At 41.2% G+C, this 26157-nt stretch overlaps 1 protein-coding gene and 1 long non-coding RNA gene across 2 annotated transcripts in view; one reads left to right on the forward strand and one right to left on the reverse strand.

The window, feature by feature from the left end:
- Positions 1 to 7810: 7810 nt before the first annotated feature.
- Positions 7811 to 26157, reverse strand: part of LOC116682814 (uncharacterized) — a 24786-nt gene continuing 6439 nt past the window's right edge. Inside the window, exons 2-3 of the long non-coding RNA XR_004330486.1 lie at positions 16632 to 16643; positions 7811 to 7911 (exon numbers count right to left, since the gene is read on the reverse strand). This is a non-coding gene — a long non-coding RNA (uncharacterized LOC116682814). The remainder of the gene's footprint in view (positions 7912 to 16631; positions 16644 to 26157) is intronic.
- On the forward strand, positions 17142 to 18497 carry LOC116682813 (trace amine-associated receptor 7e-like). Its single transcript, XM_032509791.1, has 2 exons — positions 17142 to 17314; positions 17681 to 18497. Exons 1-2 carry the CDS (start codon positions 17142 to 17144, stop codon positions 18495 to 18497), a joined length of 990 nt encoding a protein of 329 aa, XP_032365682.1.

The raw sequence follows: 26157 nt of genomic DNA on the forward strand, positions 1-26157 counted from the left end.
TTTGTTGTTTTCCATAATCTGAGCCTCTGCATGTCACATCAATTTTAGGCTAAATAAATGTGGTGGCAGTTCTGCTTGTAGTTCCTATTTATTTACATTTACATTTACACCAGCAGCTGACAGCTGGAACTCAGTCACTGAACCTTCAAAGGTTTTTTTTATGAATTATTTAATGATTTTACCATTAGAAACATCTTAAAAGGGGAATATTAAAATTGTACTAATTTATTAGATTCAAAATCTTTAAGTTGATAAATTTTAGGCAAAACAACAAATAAAAATTAGAGGACAAACCTGACAAAACTTGTGCAGCTCTGCTTGTAGTACCGTTTATTACCACCAGAGGGATTTACGCATTTACACCAGAAACCAGTAGCTGAGAATTGGAAGTCAGTTACTGAACCTTCAAAGGTTTTTTTAGGAATTATTTAACGATTTTGCCATTAGAAACATCTTAAAAGAGGAATATGAAACTTTTACTACTTTATTATATTCAACATCTTGTAATTGATCGATTTTAGGCTAAATAAATGTGGTGGAAGTTCAGCTTGTAGTTCTTTTTTATCACCACCAGAGGGCGCATTTACACCAGAAACCAGTAGCTGACAGCTGGAACTCAGGCACTGAACCTTCAAAGGTTTTATTTTATGAATGATTTAATGATTTTTCCATTAACAACATCTAAAAAGGGGAATATTAAACTTTTACTGCTATTTAAAAATATTAAAATTAGTGGAATAAAATTGAAAATGTGGTGGCAGTTCTGCTTGAAGTGTCTGTTTATGACCACCAGAGGGCGCATTTACACCAGCAGCTGACAGCTGGAACTCAGTCACTGAACCTTCAAATGTTTTTTTTATGAATTATTTAACAATTTTGCCAGTAGAAACATCTTAAAAGAGGAATATTAAACTTTTACTACTCAACTTTACTATATTCAATATCTTTTAATTGATCGATTTTAGGCTAAATAAATGTGGTGGCAGTTCTGCTTGTAGTTCCTGTTGATCACCACCAGCGGGCGCATTTACACCAGAAACCAGTGGCTGACAGTTAAAGGTTAATTACTGAACCTTCAAAGGTTTTTATTTTATGAATTATTTAATTATTTTGCCATTAACAACATCTTAAAAGAGGAATTCTTAAACTTTTACTACTATTTAAAAATATTAAAATTAGTGGAATAAAATGGAAAATGTGTCTGCAGTTCTGCTTGTAGTTCCTGTTGATCACCACCAGAGGGCGCATTTACACCAGCAGCTGACAGCTGGAACTCAGTCACTGAACCTTCAAAGGTTTTTTTTATGAATTATTTAACAATTTTGCCAGTAGAAACATCTTGAAAGGGGGAATATTAAAATTGTACTAATTTATTAGATTCAAAATCTTTAAGTTGATCAATTTCAGGCAAAACAAAAAGTAAAAATTAGAGGACAAACCTGACAAAACTTGTGTGCAGCTCTGCTTGTAGTACCGTTTATTACCACCAGAGGGCGCATTTACACCAGAAACCAGTAGCTGAGAATTGGAAGTCAGTAACTGAACCTTCAAAGGTTTTTTTAGGAATTATTTAACAATTTGACCGTTAGAAACATCTTAAAAAAGGAATATTAAACTTTTGCTGCTCAACTTTATTATATTCAACATATTTTAAATACAAAGAACGGCAAAGTTCTTTATTCCCAATATCAACTCTCAGACATTAGTTCCAAATGAAAACACTAGTTGTCAGAAGTGGAATTTGAACCCACGCCTCCAGTGGAGACTGCGACCTGAACGCAGCGCCTTGGACCGCTCGGCCATCCTGACTGATCTAACAGATGCTCAGTAGGGCCTGTCTCAAAAATGTTAATATAGTAAATTAAACATGTCATGATATAGTACTTTCTCAGTCATCCATGTCATAGTTAACAAGGGAAGGTTTCTCAACTGTCAGCCCAAAAATATAGAGACATGGAGACATGGAAGAAAGTCACCAGGGTGGCAATGTGCTTAACAATGGCAATACATTTGGCCTGTATTGCACATTGCAATGTGCAATACAGGCCAAATCATATGGTGGGAATCAAGATCCACCAATGTTTCTGTCCACAATGTCCACCTGAATCCAGAAATGTCCCTGGCAGATGGGAAATAGACTGACAGTTGGGTCAACATTGTGCAATTATCTTCAAAATGTCCAACTGAGTCCACAAATATACCTGCCAGATGGGTAATAAACTGATAACTGTCTTCATGGTCTAAATGTGTCAAATATTGCCGTGCATTGCCCAGATTTAGTCCAGATGTGTCCGTTTTGGTTCCTGATCCATGCTATTACCCCAAAAATTCACAGCTAAGCCGAGGACAACTGGACTTGGTAAAAGGTCCTCCACGGAAGTTTTGTCTCTCATCCAAGAGACTTCTTTAGTGATTTTTTTTACACACTATTATGCTTAACATTTGCTTATAATGTGTTACAAAATCCTTGCTGGTATTAAAGCAACTAGATGCACTGTGTTTAACCCCATTTATGAGCACGTTAGGAGGCCTGCGATTTTTCTAAGCAGCCAGTTTGTGTGATTCAAAAGTTCATATACAGTTTAAGGTTTTCATTTATGTGATAAGAGCATTCTGTCCTGGGTCAAGCTTACTTTTCTGTGCCAAATATGGTTTTTAACCTTGAGAAGACTAGCACAAGAATCACGGGTTTTGGGTTTCGGTGTGTAGGTCTTTGTGTATCTGTGTATGTGTGTGTATGTGTATCTGTATGTGTATGTCTGTATGTTATCTGTCTGTGTGTGTCTGAGTGTCCGTTCACGTGGCTGAATGCCCATACTCCTGTCTGTGTGTATATGTGTGTACTAGTGTATGTGTCTATGTGTCCATCTGTGTGTCTATGTGTCGGAGTACGTGCAAATGTGTATGTGTTAATATGTAGCTTCTAGCTTGAGTGAAATCACCTTGTATACTCTCCACTGTTTCACCGCAAGCACCACACCCACACCATAAATCTCACTATGTAACCTGATTCTTTTTTGATTAATAAAAAGACTGCCTTCAGGGGAATTTTTTCCGAAGTTGCTCAGGTCTGTCTGATGAGACGTTTCTGGGGCTTCCCTTACCGGCAGGTACTTCTAGCATACAATTTCAGTCTCCTGTTTTCTGTTTGAGATCTGGAAACTTATAGTGTGGTTAGCGAACCAAAGTCAGGGCTCTGGCTGGGCCATTCAAGAACAGCCACGGAGTTGTTGTGAAGCCACTCCTTCGTTATTTTAGCGGTGTGCTTAGGGTCATTGTCTTGTTGGAAGGTAAACCTTCGGCCCAGTCTGAGGTCCAGAGCACTCTGGAAAAGGTTTTCGTCCAGGATATCCCTGTACTTGGCCGCATTCATCTTTCCCTCGATTGCAACCAGTCGTCCTGTCCCTGCAGCTGAAAAACACCCCCACAGCATGATGCTGCCACCACCATGCTTCACTGTTGAGACTGTATTGGACAGGTGATGAGCAGTGCCTGGTTTTCTCCACACATACCGCTTAGAATTAAGGCCAAAAAGTTCTATCTTGGTCTCATCAGACCAGAGGATTTTATTTATCACCATCTTGGAGTCCTTCAGGTGTTTTTTAGCAAACTCCATGCGGGCTTTCATGTGTCTTGCACTGAGGAGAGGCTTCCGTCGGGCCACTCTGCCATAAAGCCCCGACTGGTGGATTGCTGCAGTGATGGTTGACTTACTACAACTTTCTCCCATCTCCCGACTGCATCTCTGGAGCTCAGCCACAGTGACCATTGGGTTCTTCTTTGCCTCTCTCACCAAGGCTCTTCTCCCCCGATAGCTCAGTTTGGCCGGACGGCCAGCTCTAGGAAGGGTTCTGGTCGTCCCAAACGTCTTCCATTTGAGGATTATGGAGGCCACTGTGCTCTTAGGAACCTTAAGTGCAGCAGAAATTTTTTTGTAACCTTGACCAGATCTGTGCCTTGCCACAATTCTGTCTCTGAGCTCTTCAGGCAGTTCCTTTGACCTCATGATTGTCATTTGCTCTGACATGCACTGTGAGCTGTAAGGTCTTATATAGACAGGTGTGTGGCTTTCCTAATCAAGTCCAATCAGTATAATCAAACACAGCTGGACTCCAATGAAGGTGTAGAACCATCTCAAGGATGATCAGAAGAAATAGACAGCACCTGAGTTACATATGAGGGTCACGGCAAAGGGTCTGAATACTTATGACCATGTGATATTTCAGTTTTTCTTTTTTAATAAATTTGCAAAAATTTCTACATTTCTGTTTTTTTCTGTCCAAGATGGGGTGCTGAGTGTACATTACTGAGAAATAAAATGAACTTTTTTGATTTTTGGAAAATGGCTGCAATGAAACAAAGACTGAAAAATTTAAAGGGGTCTGAATACTTTCCGTACCCACTGTATATATATACATATATCTTAAACTCACACAATCTGATTGGTTAATGTCCATCGTCTAATGTCCATCGTCTAATGTCCATTGTCTAATAGTACCTAAGATTAAAATTCCTTAATAATAATAATAAATGTCACTCCGCGTCTGAGAAAAAAACCTGTCAGACTACCAGTGGAAGGAAGACGTTTATCTGCACACACACTGCCATGACACAGACCTGGTTTTAAATCGGCCAAGTATCTCTTCAAGTCAGGGGTGGGCAATTCATTTTTACCGGGGGCCGCATGAGCAACCCGAGCACTGCTGGAGGGCCACATCGACAATATTTCAATTAAATTTTGCTCAATATTCTTCTTGATATGCCGTAAGATAAATGATAATAAATAATATATTTTTTTAAACTCTTAATCCTTAAATATTTATATTGGGTTTGCAGTTTTACCATCAACGCATCAGCCTCCCTTGTGTGCTCTTCATCAGACAGATTCCTGTAATTATCCTCATGCTTTGTCGTGTAGTGGCGATTCAAATTATAATCTTTAAACACAGCAACCTGTGTACCACAAATTAAGCACACGGTTTTACCTTTAATTTCTGTAAAGAAATACTTGGCAGTCCATGTCTTGTTGAAAACACGGCATTCGTCATCAACTTTTCGTTTTTTAGCGTGAGTGGACATCTTGGGGGGAACCGGACATCACTTGTTGCTGTGCACCTTCACTCAAAGGTTACACACAGACTTACATCCATATATAACGCTTTTCAAAACGAAAGCAGCACCGTTGTATTGCACACTCAACATAGACATTTTTTAAATTTATTTTGTAATTTATGCTGGGACAGGGACAAAGCAAAAGGCCGGATGTGGCCCGTGGGCCGTAAGATGCCCAGGGCTGCTTTAAGTGTACACCATATTTAAAATATTTCCACCACTTTACCATGGTGTCAGACAGCCCTTTACAACGGGGAACTGAAGCCGTTATCTCTGCTCTCTTCAAAGCAACCAGACTCCTTTTGTCATTTTACATGTAGATCACGTGAGTGGCTGCTCTACCACGGCCTCCATTGGTAACCTTGTTTGTCTTATTGTGGGACTTTAGTGTTAAGGGTGAGATCGCTTTCACTATGAACCTAAATACACAGTGTATTTCTAGCACATTCTTACTTCCATTGCACCAGAAAGCGATGCTTGGTCAGGTGCCTTTGGCGTTTGTCGTTGACCCAACCTCAAACGATCCTTCAGCGTGATATTTAGACGCGCTTGGTCGGGACTCTTCAGGGACTCGTCAGTGTTGGACGCTCTCGGGACTTGCGTCTAGCCGTATGGCGTTTAGAAAAAGATTGGGGTTTGGGTAAAATCCAAATGTTACTTTCCCTCTGGTTACGCAAGTGACGTTGAATGTGACCCTGTGTGAGTGCGTGTGTGTGTACATTGTCTTAAATATCTCAAGAACCGTTCATCCGATTTACTTCACACGCTTCCTATGAACTTGTGTTTGGGTTTGTTAGTTATTTAGGGTTACTTGGAGCTGTTTGTACAGCGTTGGATATTTGATATTATTAAATAAATAAAATTCATTCAGAGTATTTCCTTGAGGAAACTCAATAAAAAGGCTTCTTTTGCTGACACTATATCATATTGAGTAGCTGAGAGTTGCCTTGCATATACAGTGTTTTGGGGTCCATTTGCAGGTAGTTTTGGTGCACAATGGTTTCGGAGAAAGCTGCAAGCAGCGATACCACAGGCCAAGCAATCGGCCCATCCCAAACAGGCATATTTTCAATGGGCACCAAACTAGTCTTTTAATTTTCAGGAAGGAATGCAAATATATAAGCTTCTATAAGCTTGAGTATTTTGTTTAGTCTACATTTCTCTCTTCCTCTAAGAAGGACGAGGCTCTCTATCCTTCCGCGTCACATGCATGCCATGACGACATTCGTTTTAGCTGTATTGTTGTCTGGATGGAAACTGTATACCTTTAGAGTCTTAGAACTTAAACTCGCTGTGTTGTGCCACAAATAGGTTTATATGACAAAAAGGAAAACATTGTGAAAATGTATCATTAATTGGGAGAAATACCGGAGAGGTTTCAACACAGGAGGAAACCAGCAGAGGGCAAGGAAAAACAGCAGTCTCCCGGCGAAAATGGGGGGGGTTGGTGGAGTACAGAAGTAGATGAAGTAGTCAGAAAAAATATTAGAGTTTTGCTACTAGCTCTGGACCTCTCGATATATCATCATACAAGTGTTTATTTGACATGATAAGTGTGTTTTTTCTTATTATTTTAAAATAAATATGAAATAAAATGACCATTTACTTAATTTGCCTGTTTAGTGAGCCACGTCAAAGACACAAGGTCCCGGGAGATTTCTGCCTCTCTATGAACGATGTTTTGCAGCCCATTAGTGGCTCCTAAAGGCGGTGTACTGATCCCCTCTGGACAGGAAGTTTGTTCACACCTGTACGGGTTAGTCAGATGATGACATCTCGACCAATGAGGTGTCATTGCAATCTGGGGTGTGAAAACAGCATGAAAAAAATCAACATCTGATGCAATCTTTACTGAACAGTGATGTTTTTAGTTGATATTGTGTCTGCACTAAGTTAAATAATTTAATTAATTAGAATGTTTTAGATCTTTAATAATCAAAGGGATTCAATAACCATGTGTGATGTCAGATAGGTTGCTGTCAGTCCCAAATCCACAGAGAATTATCTCCCGACTCTGCAGATCCTCTCAGCTCTCAGGGTTTTTAACTCACAGATTTTTGTGTTTTTAAGGCCCAACACGTTACTATTTTCTTCATTCTCACAGTTTTCATGAGCTACCTTTTTTTTAGAACTCTCTAAATACCCGCTGTACCAAAGTGTGGTGCTGCTCAGCCCAAAGACACAGTTAGAGACGAACTGGTGAACGTGGATGATTTAGCAGGTAAATAGGGTTAGGGTTGTAGTGCAGCCCGAGCGTACCAGAATGTACGGAATAGCGGCCGAAGCTATTTTGATGGGAGACAAGCAGGAAGTAAGGTCATGTTGTAACATGTGCAGAATGTGGCTTGGCATTGTTTTGCTGAACTAAACAGCGACGTCCATGATAAAGCTGTTGCTTAGATGGCAGCACATTCGCTCCAAAGTTACTCCAAAACTTCATGCACCTTTCAGCATTTATGGTGCCTTCACAGATGTGCAAGTTACCCGTGCCATGGGCAATAACACACCCAGTACAATCACAGATGCTGGCTTTTGAACTTTGCGCTGATAACAATATGGATGCTCCTTTATCTCTTTGACCCGGAGGACATGATGTCCATGATTTCCCAAAACAATTTAAAATGTGGACTCGTCAGACCACAGCACACTTTCCACTTTGCGTCAGTCCATCTCAGATGAGCTCGGGCCCAGAGAAGCCAGTGGCATTACTGGGTGTAGTTGATAGATGTCTATCACTTTGCATGGTAGAGTTTTACCTTGTAGGTGTAGCGATGGACTGTGTTAACTGACAATGGATTTCTAAAGTGTTCCTGAGCCACGTGGTGATAATGTCCTTTACGTAATGATGCTGGTCTTTAATGATGTGCCGTCTGAGGGATGTCATGGGCATTCAATGTTGGTTTTCAGTCTTGCCAGCTTACGTGCAGAGATTTCTGAATCATGGACTGGGAACAAAAAAGTTCTTTTGAAAGTTCTTTCAAAAATGAAAGCCTTAACATGAATCCAGGGTATCTGGGTGTATCTGGTGTCATGTCTAGAAAGTTCCATAGATGTGCACAGGCCCGGGGGAAGTGAGGGTCTGATGGAACAGAATAAAACTACTGAGGCAGCCGTCAAGACACTTAGATGGAACAGCAGGTTCAAACTACAGGGGGGCTCGAAAGTTTGGGCACCCGAGGGAAAAATGTGTATTAATGTGCATAAAAAAGCCAAGAAAAGATGGAAAAAGTCCAAAAGGCATCAAATGACAGACTAGACATTCGTATAATATGTCACAAAAAGTTAGATTTTATTTCCATTATTTACACTTTCCAAATAACAGAAAACAAAAAAATGGCGTCTGCAAAAGTTTGGGCACATTGCAGAGATAATACCTTGTACTGCCCCCCCCCCTCCCTTTGGCAAGTATCACAGCTTGGAAACGCTTCTTGTAGCCAGCCAAGAGTCATTAATTCTTGTTTGAGGTATCTTCGCCCATTCGCCCATCATTTATGTTAGGTCAAGACATTGTGAAGGCCATGGCAAAACCTTCAGTTTACGCCTCTTGATGTAATCCACTGTGGCTTTTGAGGTGTGTTTAGGATCATTATCCATTTGTAGAAACCATCCTCTCTTTACCTTCAGCTTTTTCACAGATGGCATCAAGTTAGCGTCCAAAATTTGCTGAAATTTGATTGAATCCATTTTTCCTTCTACTTGTGAAATGTTCCCAATTGTAGAAAATGACAGACTTGGTTTGAATGTGAAAAGAACAACACTAATTGTCAACAAACAACAGAGTCACTCAATTCTCATTGGCCGGGCATTGCCATTAGTCGCCTGGTACATGCCTGGCTGCATCATATGAGGAGCCATCATTCACTTTCATTTAGGCCACAGACACACATGCTGCTGAGTCCTTTGTAGTAAGTATTCTTCAGGACAAGTAATAAGTTCAAGAATGGGAACATATCAGTTATTTTAGTGACACCTGTGTTGCTTGTTTATGAAGTTAATAATATGGCCTAACATGATCTTACAGTACTTTGTGAAAATAATAATAAAAAAGGTGGGGGCACATCATTGGGGTGAAGAGGCTGGATAAAACAATCAACCGACAGAAAGATGAGGCTCAGTCAAAGAAAAGTAAAAGAAGACGTTTTCCACACCAAACGGGACAGTTGGGGACAATGACGAGGTTCGTGGCTGGTTTATGACTGCATACTCATAAATCCTTTGAGGAAAAACATCGGCTGGTAGAAAGCCTGTATGGCTTGTGGCCAAAAAAGTTAACTTCAGGCCCTGCTGACAACCATATGGTACTACAAAGAAAAAATGCATTACACAATGTAGTCTTCAGCAAGTATAAAGAGCCAAAGTTCATGTGAATGCAATAGCATGGTGTCTTAATGAGCAGAGCTAAAACTGAAGATCCAAACTCATTTCCCTATAGATCAGAGATTGGTGGGCTAAATAATCATTTACTTTGTTGTGTATAGTGGGCATCATCAGACACAAACAGTCAGGTCCCGGGAGATCTAATCTGCCTCTCTGTTAACGTCTTACAGCCCATTAGTGGCTCCTAAAGGCGGTCTGCTGAACCCCTCTGGACAGGAAGTTCTTTCACACCTGTATGGGTTAGTCAGATGATGCCATCTCGACCAATGAGGTGTCTGCAATTAGAGGTGTGAAGACAAACAAGAGTCAGCATGAACCCATCAACATGTGATGTAATCATTACTGAACAGGACTGTTTTTTAAGTTGATATTGTGACTGACATGAGTACAATCATTTAATTGATCAAAATTGTCTAGATCTTTAATAAAGTTTTTTTTATTTTTTATAAAAATGTGTAATGTGAGAGGGGTCGCTGTCAGTCCCAAACCCACAGAGAATTATCTCCCGACTCTGCAGCTCCTCTAATATCTAGAGAGGGTTTTTGACTCAGTTGTTTTTGGTTTATAAGGCCCAAAACTTTAATGTTTTGTTCACTCTCACAGTATCATCAACACCCTTTTTTAGTACTCTCTAAAAACTCAGCAGTAAATAGATGAAGTTAGAGACTAGCTGGTGAATATAGTAGAGGGTTTAGCAGGTAAAGAGAGTTAGGGTTGTAGAGCTGCCGGAGCGCATCCGAAGGTGCAGGAAGTAAGTTCACGAAGTATAAAAGCGCTGAATTCTTAAAAAGATGGCAGGTTGGGGTGTTGGATGGGTCAAACTAACAACTGAATCAATCACAGGACTTTTCCCAAGGATCTGGGGATCATGTGTTGTTTGAAAATGAATTAGTGGGACCCCTGGTTAGATCAGTTGGTATGGCATCCGACCATAAAAGGGAGGCTTATTCCTCAATACAGAAGTCCGGGGTTTAACTCGACCTGTATCAAGTGTCCTGCATGTCTTCGCCCTCCCTCTCCCCTTGCTGTCCTGATGAATAAAGGCTGAGATGAACCTCTCTCCATGATGAAGCTCTCATTGTCCGTGGCGTTGTGGAGGAGAAGTAAAGGATATCGGGGATGTTTAGGTAAACTGACTGGATACTCTCTCCGTTTCTCTACTCCACGGCTGTACAAACGGCCTGTGGCTCAATGAAAAACGACCTGGGGCGTACTTTTATCGGAGCGTTGATTCATGGGGACGCCCTGTGACACAGCTGGTGGACCACCAAGCATTGACTTGAATGGCTGTGATTGCTTGTGTGGCTCGCGGCGCCTCACAGACGCTGCACAGACGCACCTGGTGAAAAATACCGGCAAATTTCACCTGACTGGTCGGCAGTGGGCCGTCACCATATTTAAGTTAGAAATGATTGTGTCATGAGTAAGCTTTGCATCAGATTACACACATGAATACAAATGGAAAAGGGTTTTAACCTGTTTCCTCACACATACGGGAAGTTTACTCGATTCCAGGTGCAATTTGACCTTCACTTCCACCAGAGTTCAATCCATTTCAACTTGGTCACTCGAAACTGTGATCTTGGACCTCCAGGGTGCTGGGATTTTCCCTTTCATTGAGGACATGTTGACCGTGTGATGGCCTCACTAGCAGCCACACATGGCAACAACAACTCACGGTGATAACTCTTTTGTTGTGAGCACATTACACATTATACAGAATGAATAACTGGACACACGCTTTAGTTCTACAAACAGTTTTATTAGTTATTTGACATAGTTTTCTATTTGGGTGCACACATTTAGTTAACTTTGTCAATTTAGCTAATTTCAGGCTTAAGTTACATTCTGTGATATTAATACCTTTTCTTTTTAATTTGCCAGTTCATGGGGAGTTGCTACTGGGGCGTCGTTGGCTGACAGACAAAAGGACCTAAATAATTCTAAGCTATTTAAATGGGGAATAGATAATTGGACTGTACCATGTTTTTCCTATATCATGGGGGTGGCAGAGCATTTAATTTTTGAGTTGTGTTTGTTTCTTTACTAGTTATACTTATAGTTAGTTATGATTATTTGATTTATCCTTAGTATATATTAGGTAGCCTTGGTTTAATATAGGTTGTAGTTATTGTGGTTTGGCTATTTAATGTGTTTGTGTACCCCCCGTAATTTTTGTTTTGTATTTTTTTCCAACCTCTATTTATTTTTTGACTAATGCAGCGTGGAGGATGGAGTGGAAGAGGAAATTGTGGGGAGTCTCAGAAACAACAGACTGTACAAGAGGAGCAAGCAGCTGGCACTGACACGGGATCTTCAGGAGGACTCATAGGCACTGAGGATGAAGAAAGCAGAGATCCAACAATGGTAGACCTGGCTACCATTCTTTGTGCCCACATGGGCCAACAAGAGGCCCGTGACGCTCAACTGGGGAAGGAGTCTGCACGACAGGAACCAGGAAAAGAGATCACGTTTCTCCTGTTTTAGCTTCTCTGCATTGGCTTCCTGTAAAATTTAGAATAGAATTTAAAATCCTTCTTCTCACCTACAAAGCTCTTCATGGTCAGGCTCCATCTTATCTTAAAGAGCTTATAGTACCTTACAACCCTAGGAGAGAACTACGCTCCCAGAATGCAGGGTTACTGGTGGTTCCTAGAGTCTCTAAAAATAGAACAGGAGCCAGAGCGTTCAGCTATCAAGCTCCTCTCCTGTGGAACCAGGTTCCAGTTTGGGTCCGGGAGGCAGACACCGTCTCCACATTTAAGAGTAGGCTTAAGACTTTCCTTTTTGATAAAGCTTATAGTTAGGGCATAGAATCGAATATTGTTAGGGAGTAGTAGTTAGTCACATTGTTTTCAGATTTATCTATCATATAATATAACTAAAGGGAGACTTGGCATACAGCCCGATCCGGTTGGGGAGAGTTCTGGCCCGGCCGGGCTGGAGCTCTCTTTACCTCGTCTCTCTTGGTTTTGTTGTAATAGTTTTAGACAGCTGGGGACTTATTTTGATACACTGAGCTCCTCTCTCCTCTATCTTTCCATCTTTTCATTTATGTGCATCCATGTCCCAGAAATGCTTGTTACTAACCTATTTCTGGGGAGTCATTCCCCGGAGTCCTTATGTTCTTTTTTCCCCAGCATGTTCCCTTGGATCAGAGAGGCTCCAAAATCAGGGTAGCAGCTATTGCCATGGTCCCGCTACACGTTCTGTGATGCCATGTTCAACTGCTACACTGTGGTGCCCTGCTACGTCCTGCTACGTCCTGCTACGTCCTGCTACGTCCTGCTGTGCCTTGTAATGCTGCACAGCGTCCTGCTATGCCATGAACTACTACAAAGAACTGCTACAAACTACTAATTTTTTCTATTTTTATTGCCACTCTTCATTCTAACCCCAACCGGCCCGTCAGACACCGCCTACCAAGAGCCTGGGTCTGACCGAGGTTTCTGCCTAAAAGGAAGTTTTTCCTCGCCACTGTCGCACTGTTGCTTGCTCTGGAGGAAACTAGAACTGTTGGGTCCTTGTAAATTCCGGAGTGTGGTCTATCTGTAAAGTGTCTTGAGATAATTCTTGTTATGAATTGATACTATAAATAAAATTGAATTGAAATTGAATTGAATTGACAGGAGCAGCGGCTTAGGGCACTACAACATCAGGTCTAACTGCTGCAGCTTGAGGTGCAAGCTCGCACTTCCACAATTCCAGTAAACACATCAACAGCTCTGGACTCAGATGAACCTGGGCCCCAAGTCCAAACAGAACTGGCACAAGAGTGTGTTCCATCCCCGGCCTCATCAGGTAATTTTCAGTTCCCCTGCAGTAGCATGTCAGTGGCCTAGGTCTGACTGGGTTTTGCGCCTTTTTCCATTGCTTACTGGTAAGGCGAGTGGGGCCTAAGTGAATATGGACTTAGAAGATGCTCATGATTATGACTGTGTTAAAGATGGCCTTCTAAAGAAATATGACATTAACCCAGACACCTACAGGCAGAGATTCCATTCAACAGATATGGATCCTGGTTAAAGTCCCAAGGAGCTGTATGTTAGACTGAAGGAACTTTGTGGGAAGTGGATCCAACCAAAAGGTAAAACTGTTAAAGCTGTTTGTGAAATTTTAATCTTGGAGCAGTTTTTGCGGATGCCATCTCCTGAGCTGCAGGTATGGATCAGGGAACACGAACGGCTGCAGAGGCTACGTCACTGGCTGATGTGTTTATGGCTGCAAGAAGGAAAGAACACCTGTGGAGCTACTCCACCTGGGAGGCTACAAAAGACACCCGCAGGCCCACACCCTCTCAATACCATCAGAGGGCAACACCAGTTGTGGGGAAGGCTCCCCTGAGGGAGAACCAGCAAACAAATACACAAAGGTCTAGTAAAGTACCTTTTTGCTACCTGTGCGGCCAAGAGGGTTACACAAAGCCAACGTGCCCAAGGAACCCTGCTAAGATAACTCAGATGTGTGTTGTGCCATGGAAAAATGACCATAAATGGTATAGCAATAAATCCATGAAGATGACAACTGGCAAAGTTAATGGTAAAGCTCTGAACACCCTAATTGAGTCTGGCAGTGATCAGACCCTGGTGCACAGGCAGTTTGTTCCAAATATTGTTATGTGCACCCTTAAAACCATTCCCATCGGCTGTGTACATGGTAATAAGAAACCCTACCCCACTGCTGATGTTTACATTGAAGGACAACCCTACCTATTGAACATTGGAGTTGCTGACAACCTTCCTTTCCCAGTAGTGCTAGGTAGTGAGCTGCCAGTCATATTTGATTTGTTGAACCAACCTTAAAGTTGCAATGTTGCCATAACCGGAGCCCAGGCCAAGCTGGTAGATGAGCCCTCTGTTACCCTCAGTGCCCTGCCTTTTTATGATGCAGATATGGACACTCAACCAGAGAAGCTGTGGAAGTCACGCAGGCAAAAGAGGCAGGAGAGTTTCCAGCACACTGTCATAAAATCCCCAGTTGAAGTAACTCCAGACTTGCCTCTAGGTTTTAAGATACCTTCAGACATTGTTCAGGTGCAACACGATGACTCCAGCCTAGTGAATTTACTGGGCAGTGCTAAAGAGAGAGAGGTGGGGAGTGAGTTTGAGTACAGTGCCGGGGAGGAGTATTTCCTGCAGAATAGTATTCTCTATCATCAACATGGACCAGCTAAGCAGCTGGTGGTTCCCAAGGTGGCCCGAGACACTGTAATTCTCTTGGGTCACTCTGTTCCCTAGGCTGGCCACCTAGGGAAGCACAAGACCCTGGCTCGTGTTAGATGGTACTTTTACTGGCCCGGTTTGCAGGCAGATGTTGCTCAATTTTGTAGGACTTGCCCTCATTACCAGAAGACTTCAAGTACAGAACAGTGTAGAGCTCCACTTCAAACCTTCCCCATTGTCAGCACTCCCTTTGAGCGTCTTAGTATGGATATTGTTGGTCCAGTTGAAAAAAGTAAAAAGTAAAACTGCTACCTGTGAGTGATCACAGATTACTCTACTAGATACCCAGAGGTTTTTCCACTGAAATCTGTCAAAGCAAAGATTGTAGCATTCTCCTTGGTCCAGTTCATCTCTAGAGTTGATTTCGCTCATGAGATTTTAACTGACCAAGGCAAAGGACCTTATGTCCACGCTTCTGAAACAGGTTTACCGAGTGCTTAGCATCAAGAGTGTGCAAACAACCCCCTACCACCCACAGACAGACGGACTGACAGAAGGGTTCAATCAGATGCTCAAGGAAATTCTCCATAAGTCAATCAATGACACTGGTTCTGATTGGGATCAATAGCTACCCTACCTCCTTTTTGCATACCGGGAAGTACCCCAGGCCTCTACTGGGTTTTCTGCATTTTAACTGTTGTATGGTCATGAGGTAAGGGGACCACTGACCTTGCTTAGGGAGGCCTGGGAAGGGGACCAGCAGAAGGAGGGGGGTGTTAACATCATCTCCTAAGTTGTTTAGATAAGAGACAGGCTACAGAAGATGGCAGAACTTGCCCAGCAGCACATGGCGGAGGCCCAGCGATACCAGAAAGAATGTGATGATAAGTCGGCACGGCAGAGGACCTTTGTTCCAGGTCAGAAGGTCCTAGTCATGCTGCCTACCAGTGACAGCAAACTGCTGGCAAAATGGCAGGGACCCTTTAAGGTGGAGAAGCAACTTGGATCCACCACCTACCAAGTTTCTACTGCAAGCCAACCACGTTCCAGCAGGGTGCTGCATGTGAACCTCCTAAAGGAGTTAAAGGATGCGGAAGGCAGAGGTATTACTGATCAGAGCTGTGGAGGAGGAGGAGGTGGTATATGACCAGCATCTGCCCTCAGCAGCCCCAGCGGAACCTGACCTGGACCATCTGCCAGCTGATGGATAAAATCAGGTGAAAGCTTCATGGAAGTGTCAAATATTTCAAGAGTACCCAGGTTGCACAAATATGGTGGAGCATGATTTTGTGTTAAAGGAGGAGGCTCCCGTTAAACGAATGAGTTACAGGATCACAGAGCGCCTCCTGGTGTCCTTTAAAAAAGAAGTGGACCTGATGCTGTCTCTGGGGATCATCAAGCGCTCCAAAAGTGAGTGGTGTAATCCAGTGGTGTTGGTTCCAAAAAAGGATGCCACATTACTGTTTTGTATTAATTTCCGATACCTGAAATCTGTGTCAAAGTTTGACTCGTATCTAACGCCACATATTGATGACATGATTGAGCACCTGGAGAAAGCAAGATACCTGGCCCGGCACACACACCTAAACCATGCCCTTAGCTGCCAATAGCTCTGCACCAGACGCTGATTGGCTGATATAGTGAACGGAGCGTCAGTGAATTCACCCTTTGGTTTGACTGCTGTTTTGAAGCTAGCAGTTTGCCTTTTGGCCAACACTACCTTGGTATTTTGAAGACAGAAGTCACCATGTTTGGTCAGCTGGGGAGAACGACACAGTTTAGCCACTGTCGTGAATGGTTTTACTGCTGCTTCGCTCAGCTAAATGCTAGAGAGGAAACATTGTGAGTCTTTAACGGGCTGATTCAAGTCATCCAGCAGAGTTTTCTGGACCTATCAGTGTGATTGCTATGGAAAAAGTAAACATGGCTGTACTTTGGTAAGATCAAATGATGTTTAACCATGTGTCCAGCTTATTTAACAAGCTCACGTTACTGTATTATGGGATTTAACTTGATTGATTATTGATGATTGTATGTGGCATTTTTTCATTCCCAAGGTGCAAATGTTTCACCAAACCAAGTTTTTTCCAGAGACTATTTAGCAGAGCCACCGTCTCTGCATCCAGTTCTTAGCGTCTCTTAAGTTAATTGTGATTGGGTAAAGAAATGCAAACAACCCAGGGTTATTTTTTCTTCTATCCCAGAATGCAACTGTGGTTAAGTTATCAATAATAGGACAAAGGAAAGGAAACAAGGGTAGAAAATGACAGAAGAGAGAATGGAAAGAGAGACAGTGAAAAAGGCAGGGTTACAGAGAGAGTGATGAAGATGATGGTGGGATGTGCAGAGTCAGGGAGGAGGGGCATCAGAGTCAAACCGGGACTGAGAAAGAGGAGGGGATGAAGAGAATGAGAGAGGGATAAATCAGTTGCATGACTCAGGTTTATTCAGAAAGCTGCCAGAGATGCAGCTGTCTGCAGACCTCTGCAGATGGAGGTTGAGGACGGAGCCGAGCTCTGCTTTCCCCAGTTCCCAAACACCTCCTGCAGGAAGCCCTCGTCTCCTTGGCCCCAAACACTGCTCATTTACATTGTGTGGTACTCCCTCTCTCTGACCACTGTGACTCTCAACCTGCTCATCATCATCTCAATCTCCCACTTCAGGCAGATATTAACTTCTTTGCTTCTCTCTACTGGATGTGTAACATTAAAATGTGAACAGCTGCTGTATATTTAGAAGAATTGTCTTTGAGTTAGTTCTGAATAATGTTGCTCCAAATGTCTGACTCTGATGCCAGAGACTGATGTTCTTGTCCACTCTGTTACCAATATTAATTATTGCTTTCTGTCCACCATGACCGCAACCAAGTCATTTTAACTGTCTACTCTTACTGGTGTAGGGGATTGAAAAGTATTTAAACTAATATGGATTTTATATTTTTTAATTTTGAAAAATTGGTTAGGGTGGTTCTGTCAGTGTTGTTCTGTCAGTGTTGTTGGTTTATTAATTACTTTTTACTTTCCCTGCAGGCAGCTCCACACCCCCACCAACATCCTCCTCCGCTCTCTGGCTGTCTCAGACTTTCTAGTGGGCCTCGTGCTGATGCCTGTAGAAGTACTCCGACAAACATCCTGCTGGTTATTCAGTGATTTTGTGTGTTTCCTTTATAATTCTCTTACAATCATCATTACTGTATCCTCACTAGGTGACATAGTGCTCATATCAGTTGACCGTTATGTGGCTATTTGTGACCCTCTGCATTACAACACCAGAATCACTGTGAACAAAGTCAAACTCAGTGTTTGTCTGTGTTGGCTTTGTTCTGTTTCCTACAGCTTTCTCTTTGTGAAGGATGACCTGACTCAACCAGGGAGGTATAATTCCTGCTACAGAGAATGTTTGTTTGTCATTGACTATTTCACAGCAGTAATGGATCTTGTTTTGTCCTTTATTGTTCCAGTTACTGTCATCGTAGCTCTGTATCTGAGAGTATTTGCTGTGGCTGTGTCTCAGGCTCGTGCCATGCGCTCTCACATTACAGCTGTCACACTCCAGCTGTCAGTGACTCCAAAGGCAAAGAAATCAGAGCTGAAAGCAGCCAGGACTCTTGGTGTTCTGGTAGTTGTGTTTCTAATCTTTATTTGCCCATATTACTGTGTCTCTCTTGCAGGTGACAGCTTTGTTAATGTTTCATCTGCATCCTATGTTCTCTTTGTGTGTCAATTTACCTCCGGCCTCAACCCTGTGATCTATGCCTTCCTTTACCCCTGGTTTAGAAAAGCAGTTAAACTCATGGTTACTCTTCAGATACTGCAGTCGGGCTCCCGTGAGACCAGCATGATGTAGAGAGGCTGTGGAGGGACTGGGATCAGACTCGCCTAAACATTAAATGAATGAATATGTTCAGTGTGTGACTTATGAAATAGAGAAATTGAAGATATACTTTCCTGTCTTTAAGTCTAAATTGTGTATGATCCATTGTTCTTCAGCTTTCTCTTGTTGTGTATTGTGTCTCTCTGATGCTGCTGCATTTAAAGAAAGAGTCATAAGCACCATATACTGTTTCTAGGTAATCACTAGTGACATGAAACATTTCAACCCAACACAACAAAAGCGCTACAATAGCTTTGTATTTATGTCTCTATGTTTTGTCAAAGCATCATCTCTGTGATTTATGTCGATTTTGTTGCAAACAGAAATCCCAGGCCTGCTCGGCCTCTGTTTCACTGTTAAAAAGAACAGCCCCACTTTCCCACCAAGTATAGAAAAACATCAGCTGTGAACTGTAGTTATGTTTCACATAAAACTGTCAACAAAGTTGTTGTAATCATTTTAATTTAGTTTCATTCATATGTGATCCCTGTTTAAAATATATTGTCTTTATGACATAATTATGTGAAGCACTATGAAGTCCTGTCGGGAGAAACAAAATAATAGATTATTTAAAAAGACAGGATTATCTACGATTCATCAGATCATTGAAGTCACATTTCCAGAGAAACGTGTAATAAATGGACAGAAAAAGTTCAAGTTTAACAAATCATGTAAAGAGTAATGGATTGCAATTTTCAATCAGTTTTATTAGAAAATCATCAGAATTGTCATTTATTTAATGTTACGTAGCATAGAGATTTGTTGTAAAGTGGCAGATGATAATAAACAGACATATTCACAATGTAACATTGTGTCTTTTATTGATTTTTCACACTGATGTGAATTGACAAGAGGCAATAATGACATGTTGAAAAGGGGGAAACCAACCCTAGCGGGATTCAGCTAAACTAAATGAGGCAGGTGGTAAAGCCTGAGTCCTTTTTTTGGTGGTCCACTTTTCAGTCCAATTGGATGACAGATGCGTGCAGAAACCCCCTTATCATAGCAGCATGTGCCAAGCAACATTTACTATTCAGCTACATTATCTGCAGACTTAAACTGCCCCAGTTATTACTCTCTGCTGACTCGCCAGAAGATGGAGCTGCTGACTTGTATTTTTCAGGATAGAAATGAAGTAAAGCAGTTGAGATGAGAAGATGAATAGTTCTGTAGTCAAGTCAACCTTTTTCAAGTTCAAGACCAGGACTAGTCAGGACCAAGTCCAAATGAAAGACAGAATAGAATCTTCCTCAAGACCACATAGTTACTTGTTCATAATGTATGTTATGCAACAGACGCTATGTCTTTTTTTTTAAAGATAATCACTTTGCATTATTTTTGCAATGATCCAAAAGCAAGTACAGTGTAACAACATTAGATAGATAGATAGATAGATTATACTTTATTTATCCCACGACGGGGAAATTCTGTCGTTACAGTAGCAGCATAGCAGCAACAGCAAAAAACAAAAAAACAAAACAATAACACACAAACAAGTAAGCACGAAAGAAATACAAGGCAAGAAATACAAGGCATGAAATAGACAATGAAAAAATGGTAGACTGAGTAAGTAAAATGCCGTCAAACAAAAGGAATTTTAAAGTGCGGTTGCCATGATAAGAGAGACAATATTGCAGTGTAAGTGACGTTAAAAATTAAGTTGAATGTGTAATTAGAGCAAAGAAGCAAGAGTCGGTAGCATAATTTAAATTATATTAACCTGAGACCATAAATATTGAAAAGTAAGTACTTGTAATAAAATAATATAAATACCAGTATTAAAGATAAACAGAAAGTGTGTGATGTAGATGGGAGAAAAACAGGAACAGAAACTACAACATTATCAGGTAGTGCAGGTGTTGTAGAGTCTGACAGCGGCCGGGATGAAGGACCTGCGGTACCTCTCCTTCTTACACCGTGGGTGTATCAGTCTGCTGCTGAAGGAGCTGCTCAGGGACCCCACAGTGTCGTGTAGGGGGTGAGAGGTGTTGTCCATGATGGATGTCAGCTTGGCTAACATCCTCCTCTCCCCTACTTTCTCTATGGGGTCCAGAGGACGGTCCAGGACAGAGCTCGCTCTCCTGATCAGTCTATTGAGTCTGCTCCTGTCCCGGTCCGAGCTGCCCCCCCTCCAGCAGACCACAGCGTAGAGGATGGCAGAGGCCACCACAGAGTCATAGAAGGTCCTGAGGAGAGTCCTACACACTCCAAAGGACCTGAGTCTCCTCAGCAGATGGAGGCGACTCTGGCCCTTCTTGTAGAGTGCTTGGGTGTTATCAGTCCAGTTCAGTTTATTGTTTAGGTGAACACCCAGGAATTTGTAGCTCTCCACTACATCAATGTCCAATCCCTGGATGCTCACCGGTGAGAAAGGGGATGTTTTCCTCCTGAAGTCGACTATCATCTCCTTTGTCTTGCTGGTGTTAAGCTGAAGCTGGTTGAGCTCACACCAGCTGACAAAGTCCTTGATAACCGACCTGTATTCCAGATCGTTCCCCTCAGAGACACAACCAACAACGGCTGTGTCATCAGAGAACTTCATCAGAGAACATTGTAGGATAAAGTTAGGCTATAGACATGTGTCACAGGGGTCCCTTAAAAAATACACCTGTTCCCATTCTGGAACTTATCACGTGTCTTGAAGAAACCACAGTACAAAGTGCTCAGTGACATTGTGTCTGTAGCAAAAATCAAAACAAGTTTTGCTGCTCGGCCTCTAATCATGATCAAGGGATTTATTGGAAATTTCCTCAGGTACGTAAGGTATATCAAATGTGACCAATCAAACTCATCCCAGAGCTGAGAAATATAGTACACCCAAAAGTAAATGAAAGAGCAAGACACTCTAATGGGTTATTGACTGCTACCATGGAAATTGTTTTTTTAACTTCATCAAAAGGACCAAAAATGTAGTCTATTTAGCAAAATTTCAGTAAAAGATATTCAGTAATCTCTATTCCTCTCTTTCTGAGGAGGACTAGGCTCTTCTTTGAGTCACTTGCATGCCACAACTAACATTTGGTGTAGCTGTGTTGTTGTCTGGATGGAAACAGTAGACGTTCACAGTCGTAGGGCTTAAACTCGCTGGGAAGTGACAGAAACAGGTTGAGATGACAAAGAAAAAAAGGTGTGGCAATTTGACATCAACTGGGAACTATTGGGGAGCTGTGACCCTGGCAGGAAACCGGGAGAGAGCAATGAAAATCAGGGGTCTCCTGGGAAAATGGGGAGGGTTGGAGAGTAGGAGTGCAGAAGTAGATGAAGTAGTGGGCACAAAAACTAGTGTTGTTATGATATGTATCAGCTCTGGAGCTCTCAATATATCAGACTTTTAAGAAATCACTCCTGTGTTTATTTAACGTGACAATTGTGTTCTAAGGGTTCAAACCCTGAAGGGGGGTTGAGTTCGTCCCAGGTTAAAGATTGGCCATAAAAAACACTTCAAAACACTTTGCAAAGGGCTTAGCAAGTAATTGTCCATAACTCTACCTCTTGCAGCTATATTTCCTCTTTCTTTATCCAGTAATTAAACAGAAATCTATCTTAAAAGAAATGGTAGTTCTAGTAGTCCAAGCCAAGTTCTCCGTCCCAACTAAGAAAATACGGACGCTGGGTGGTGCCCCTCAGCGTCCATTATGATGCAAAAAGCACCATTCAGCATGTGGAAACTTGTGGAGGTTTCTGTACAGCGAGGGAGGAATTTGAGTGAAGAAGAGACCTTGTTGAAACAAAATAAAGACAGGCTGCAAACTGGATTAAAGGTTTAGGTGTTCGGTGGAAGGGTTTAATTGTTTTCTGCAGAGAACAATCAAATGACGAGAACAGCTTTCACAATGAACAGAGTTACAAAGTGGCAACAGGTTTGGCCCATACAATCAGTAATACACCTCCTTATATCCTCCTTATATCTGTCTCTAGTGCGTCAAGAATGACTGTAGCCGTCATTTTGTCTGAGAAATCAGAGATTTATTTCGTCTGGAGAAGGCCTCATGGCTCCAACCTTGCTTACAGTGGAGAAATGCTGAGTCAGAACATTTTCAGCTGTCTCCAACACTGGAGGACTTATTTTAGGATATACACATATTTCAGAGGCAAATTGAAGGATTTACTTATAATGAAAAAATCCCTTAAGAGATGAACAATTATTGAAAGAAAATCATTGTCTATGTAATTTTCCCATTACATTATGTACAGGGTGAACTCATGGCCGGACTGAAGGCCGCGTAACAGTTTGGAAATATTTACCTGTGTCTGTAAGTGACACTTAAACCTTGGATGTTAGTTAATGACCAGATTCTTTGAGTGGTGGAAGTTTGGGCTCTTGAATAAAGGTTTTGCAATTGCAAATTCAACTGGTAAAAATGGGTCATTTTAATGATTAACCCTTGTCTGGTATTCGGGTCAAAAGAAGAAAAATGGTACAAGTTACATTTTTTCTACCTGAAAATCAACGGCCTTACCTTATTTTCTGTAATAAACATGTATTCCTGACTCAATTCAGAACACTGTTCTGGATATGACCACTTATGTTTTTTCCATAGTGGATTTTTAACATGAATTGTAACTTTATGAAAAAAACTTGCATTTTTAATTGTGTTCTAGTAGAGACTGATTGCATTCCCTAAACATATCTCAATTGTTTGAAATTGAGAGAATATAATTGTCAATAGATTATGAAGGTAACTTTTATTTTCAGAATTGTTTTTAAAACCCCAAATAAGTCACGGGTCAATTTGACCCGAGGGACACGGGAGGGTCCCGAAAGTGAAGACAACACAAGGGTTATGAGAGTTAATAGAAAGGTATTAGACATTAAAATAATTCTGTGACATAAAACTTCTTCCAAGAAGTAACTAAATTACAAATTATGAAAGTAACTAATGCGATACTTTCATGTACATTTTGAAATGCTCTGAAGTGTCTGTGTAGGTGAGTGTGTGTGTGTGTGTGTGTGTGTGATAGAGCGATGGAGAAGTGAGAGAGTAGCCACTTTAGAGTCAAAGTGAGACCCCCCCCCCCCGTATTAAGGACGTTGATCCCTGGGTAGAGAGCTGATGAGATGAGGAGATAAAGACGTCATGGTTGGTAAAAACAGGAAAAGAGCCCGAACTGATAAAATTTCACTGGAACTCAATCTATCTCAATCTACGCGTGCAACCAACACCTGCTGTCGAGCTAACGTTAGCCGCACACACACACACACACACACACACACACACACACACGCACACACAGACAGAGAGCTGATGCTGCAAAGTTTCTCCGATGATGAGATAAAGAAGTCGGAAAAAGTGACTACAGAACTACTCGCTGGTGTTTTCATCTCTGATGTTAAACCACTCAGATCTGTACTCCTGTAGAGTCTCTATGAGAGCGCAACAGTATCTTCTGGTGGTGTGTCCCCCATTCGGCCCCCCCGCTGTAGAGCTCTTTTCAGAGGGAGATGATGTCACTCTCAGGTGGTAGGTGGTATGATTGGTTCATCAAGTCAGACCGAACAGAGGGAAGAGTCTTTAATGTAGGGTCTGGTCAGAGCATGAGCAGAGTGAGGGAGGACTATGTTAATGGCACCCTGGTTATCTCTAACATCTCAGTGGGGGGGTACTGGTGTGTAGTTTATGACTATTATTTCCAGTGTGTATCATCAGAGAGGACGGTGCTGGTCTACGTGGAGCCCTTTGGGATCTACTCCACCTTCTTCAAAGTGAGATGCTCAGTGCTCAGCGTCCTGCTGCTGATGCTCTGGGCTGCTGTAGTCGCTGTGAGGAGATACACACACACACAACACACACACACACACACACACACACACACACACACACACACACACACACACACACTTAATATGATCACACACACACACACACACACACACACTTAATATGATCACACACACACACACACACTTAATATGATCACACACACACACACACACACACACACACACTTAATATGATCACACACACACACACTTAATATGATCACACACACAAACACACACTTAATATGATCACACACACACACACACACACACACACACAGATTACAGACATAACAAACAGAAATTTTGGGAAATAAGACATTAATACTCAATGATATTATTATATTATTATAATAATAATATTATAATAATATAAATACAATAATATATTATTTTAACAAAAATATAATATTATTGTAATCATATCATAATACTATATTATTACAATAATATAAGTACAATAATATATTATTTTCATAATATAATATCATTACAATAATAAAATAATATAATAAAAATCTAATTATTTAATTATATTATATCATCACAATACTGTTATTATAATACTATAATAATATAATATCATTACAATAATATAATAATAGATAATAAGTTGAATGGTAGAAAGTAACCTTTGACCCTAACATTAGTATGCTGTGTATATATAGATGATATTATATGTATTTATGTTATGTTATATGTATTTTATTATACAAGTATATATATATATATATATATATATATATATATATATATATATATATATATATATATATATATATATGGGTTAGTTGATCTTGTCGTTGTGTTGTTGTTGTGGTGGGGGGGGGGTGCGGGGGTAATTTGGGGGGGCATTGGTTTAATAGTTTAACATGTTGGGAATTCACTTTTTAACTTTACAGTCACCTTAGAGATTATTTCTTATCATGTTGAATGTGTGTGTCTGTGTGTGTGTGTGTGTGTGTGCCTGTGTGTGTGTGTGTCTGTCTGTGTCTGTGTGTGCGTTTGTGTCAGTGTGTGTGTGTGTGTGTGTGTGTGTCTGTGTCTGTGTGTGTGTGTGTGTGTGTGTGTGTGTGTGTGTGTGTGTGTGTGTGTGTGTGTGTGTGTGTGTGTGTATTCCAGATGTATTTTAAATCTTAAGATTATGGGATGTTGTTTATTATCTATGAAGGAACATGAATTGTCTTTGATGCATTTATAATAGTTGTTTGTTGCAGTGTTGTCAATGTCATAACCATGTTAATACCGTGTTATTACCATGTTATTGTGTGTTATTACCATGTTATGTGTTATCACATGTTATTATGTGTTATTACCATGTTATTATTTGTTATTGCATGTTATTGTGAGTTGTTACCATGTTATTACCGTGTTATATCTTGGTCTATCTAGATAATCTATCGTCTGGATAATAAACCTTATTAAGAATGATTGTGAGTTCTGATTCATTATTATTAACAACATATCTCACGCACACACACACACACACACACACAGACACACACACACACACACACACACACACACACACACACACACACACACACACACACACAGGCAGACATATACACACACACACACATTTGCAGGAAGACAACACGAGAGTTAAAGAATGTAAAAAGAGAGAAACATGTCAAATAAAGTGAAGAAAATGTGAACAAATGTCAATAAAAGTGACAATTGTAAAAAAAAAAAAAAAAAAAAGTTTTAAAAATTTGGGGAAAAACCTACAAACATTTCCCCTGATGGTAGAGCGCCAAGGGAGGTGACGAGGTAAGGAGATGACGAGGTAAGGAGGGGACGAGGTAAGGAGGTGACGAGGTAAGGAGGTGACGAGGTAAGGAGGTGACGAGATAAGGAGGTGACGAGGTA

Source organism: Etheostoma spectabile, unplaced genomic scaffold, assembly GCF_008692095.1.
Source record: "Etheostoma spectabile isolate EspeVRDwgs_2016 unplaced genomic scaffold, UIUC_Espe_1.0 scaffold00018856, whole genome shotgun sequence".
In the NCBI taxonomy this organism is placed as follows: domain Eukaryota; kingdom Metazoa; phylum Chordata; class Actinopteri; order Perciformes; family Percidae; genus Etheostoma; species Etheostoma spectabile.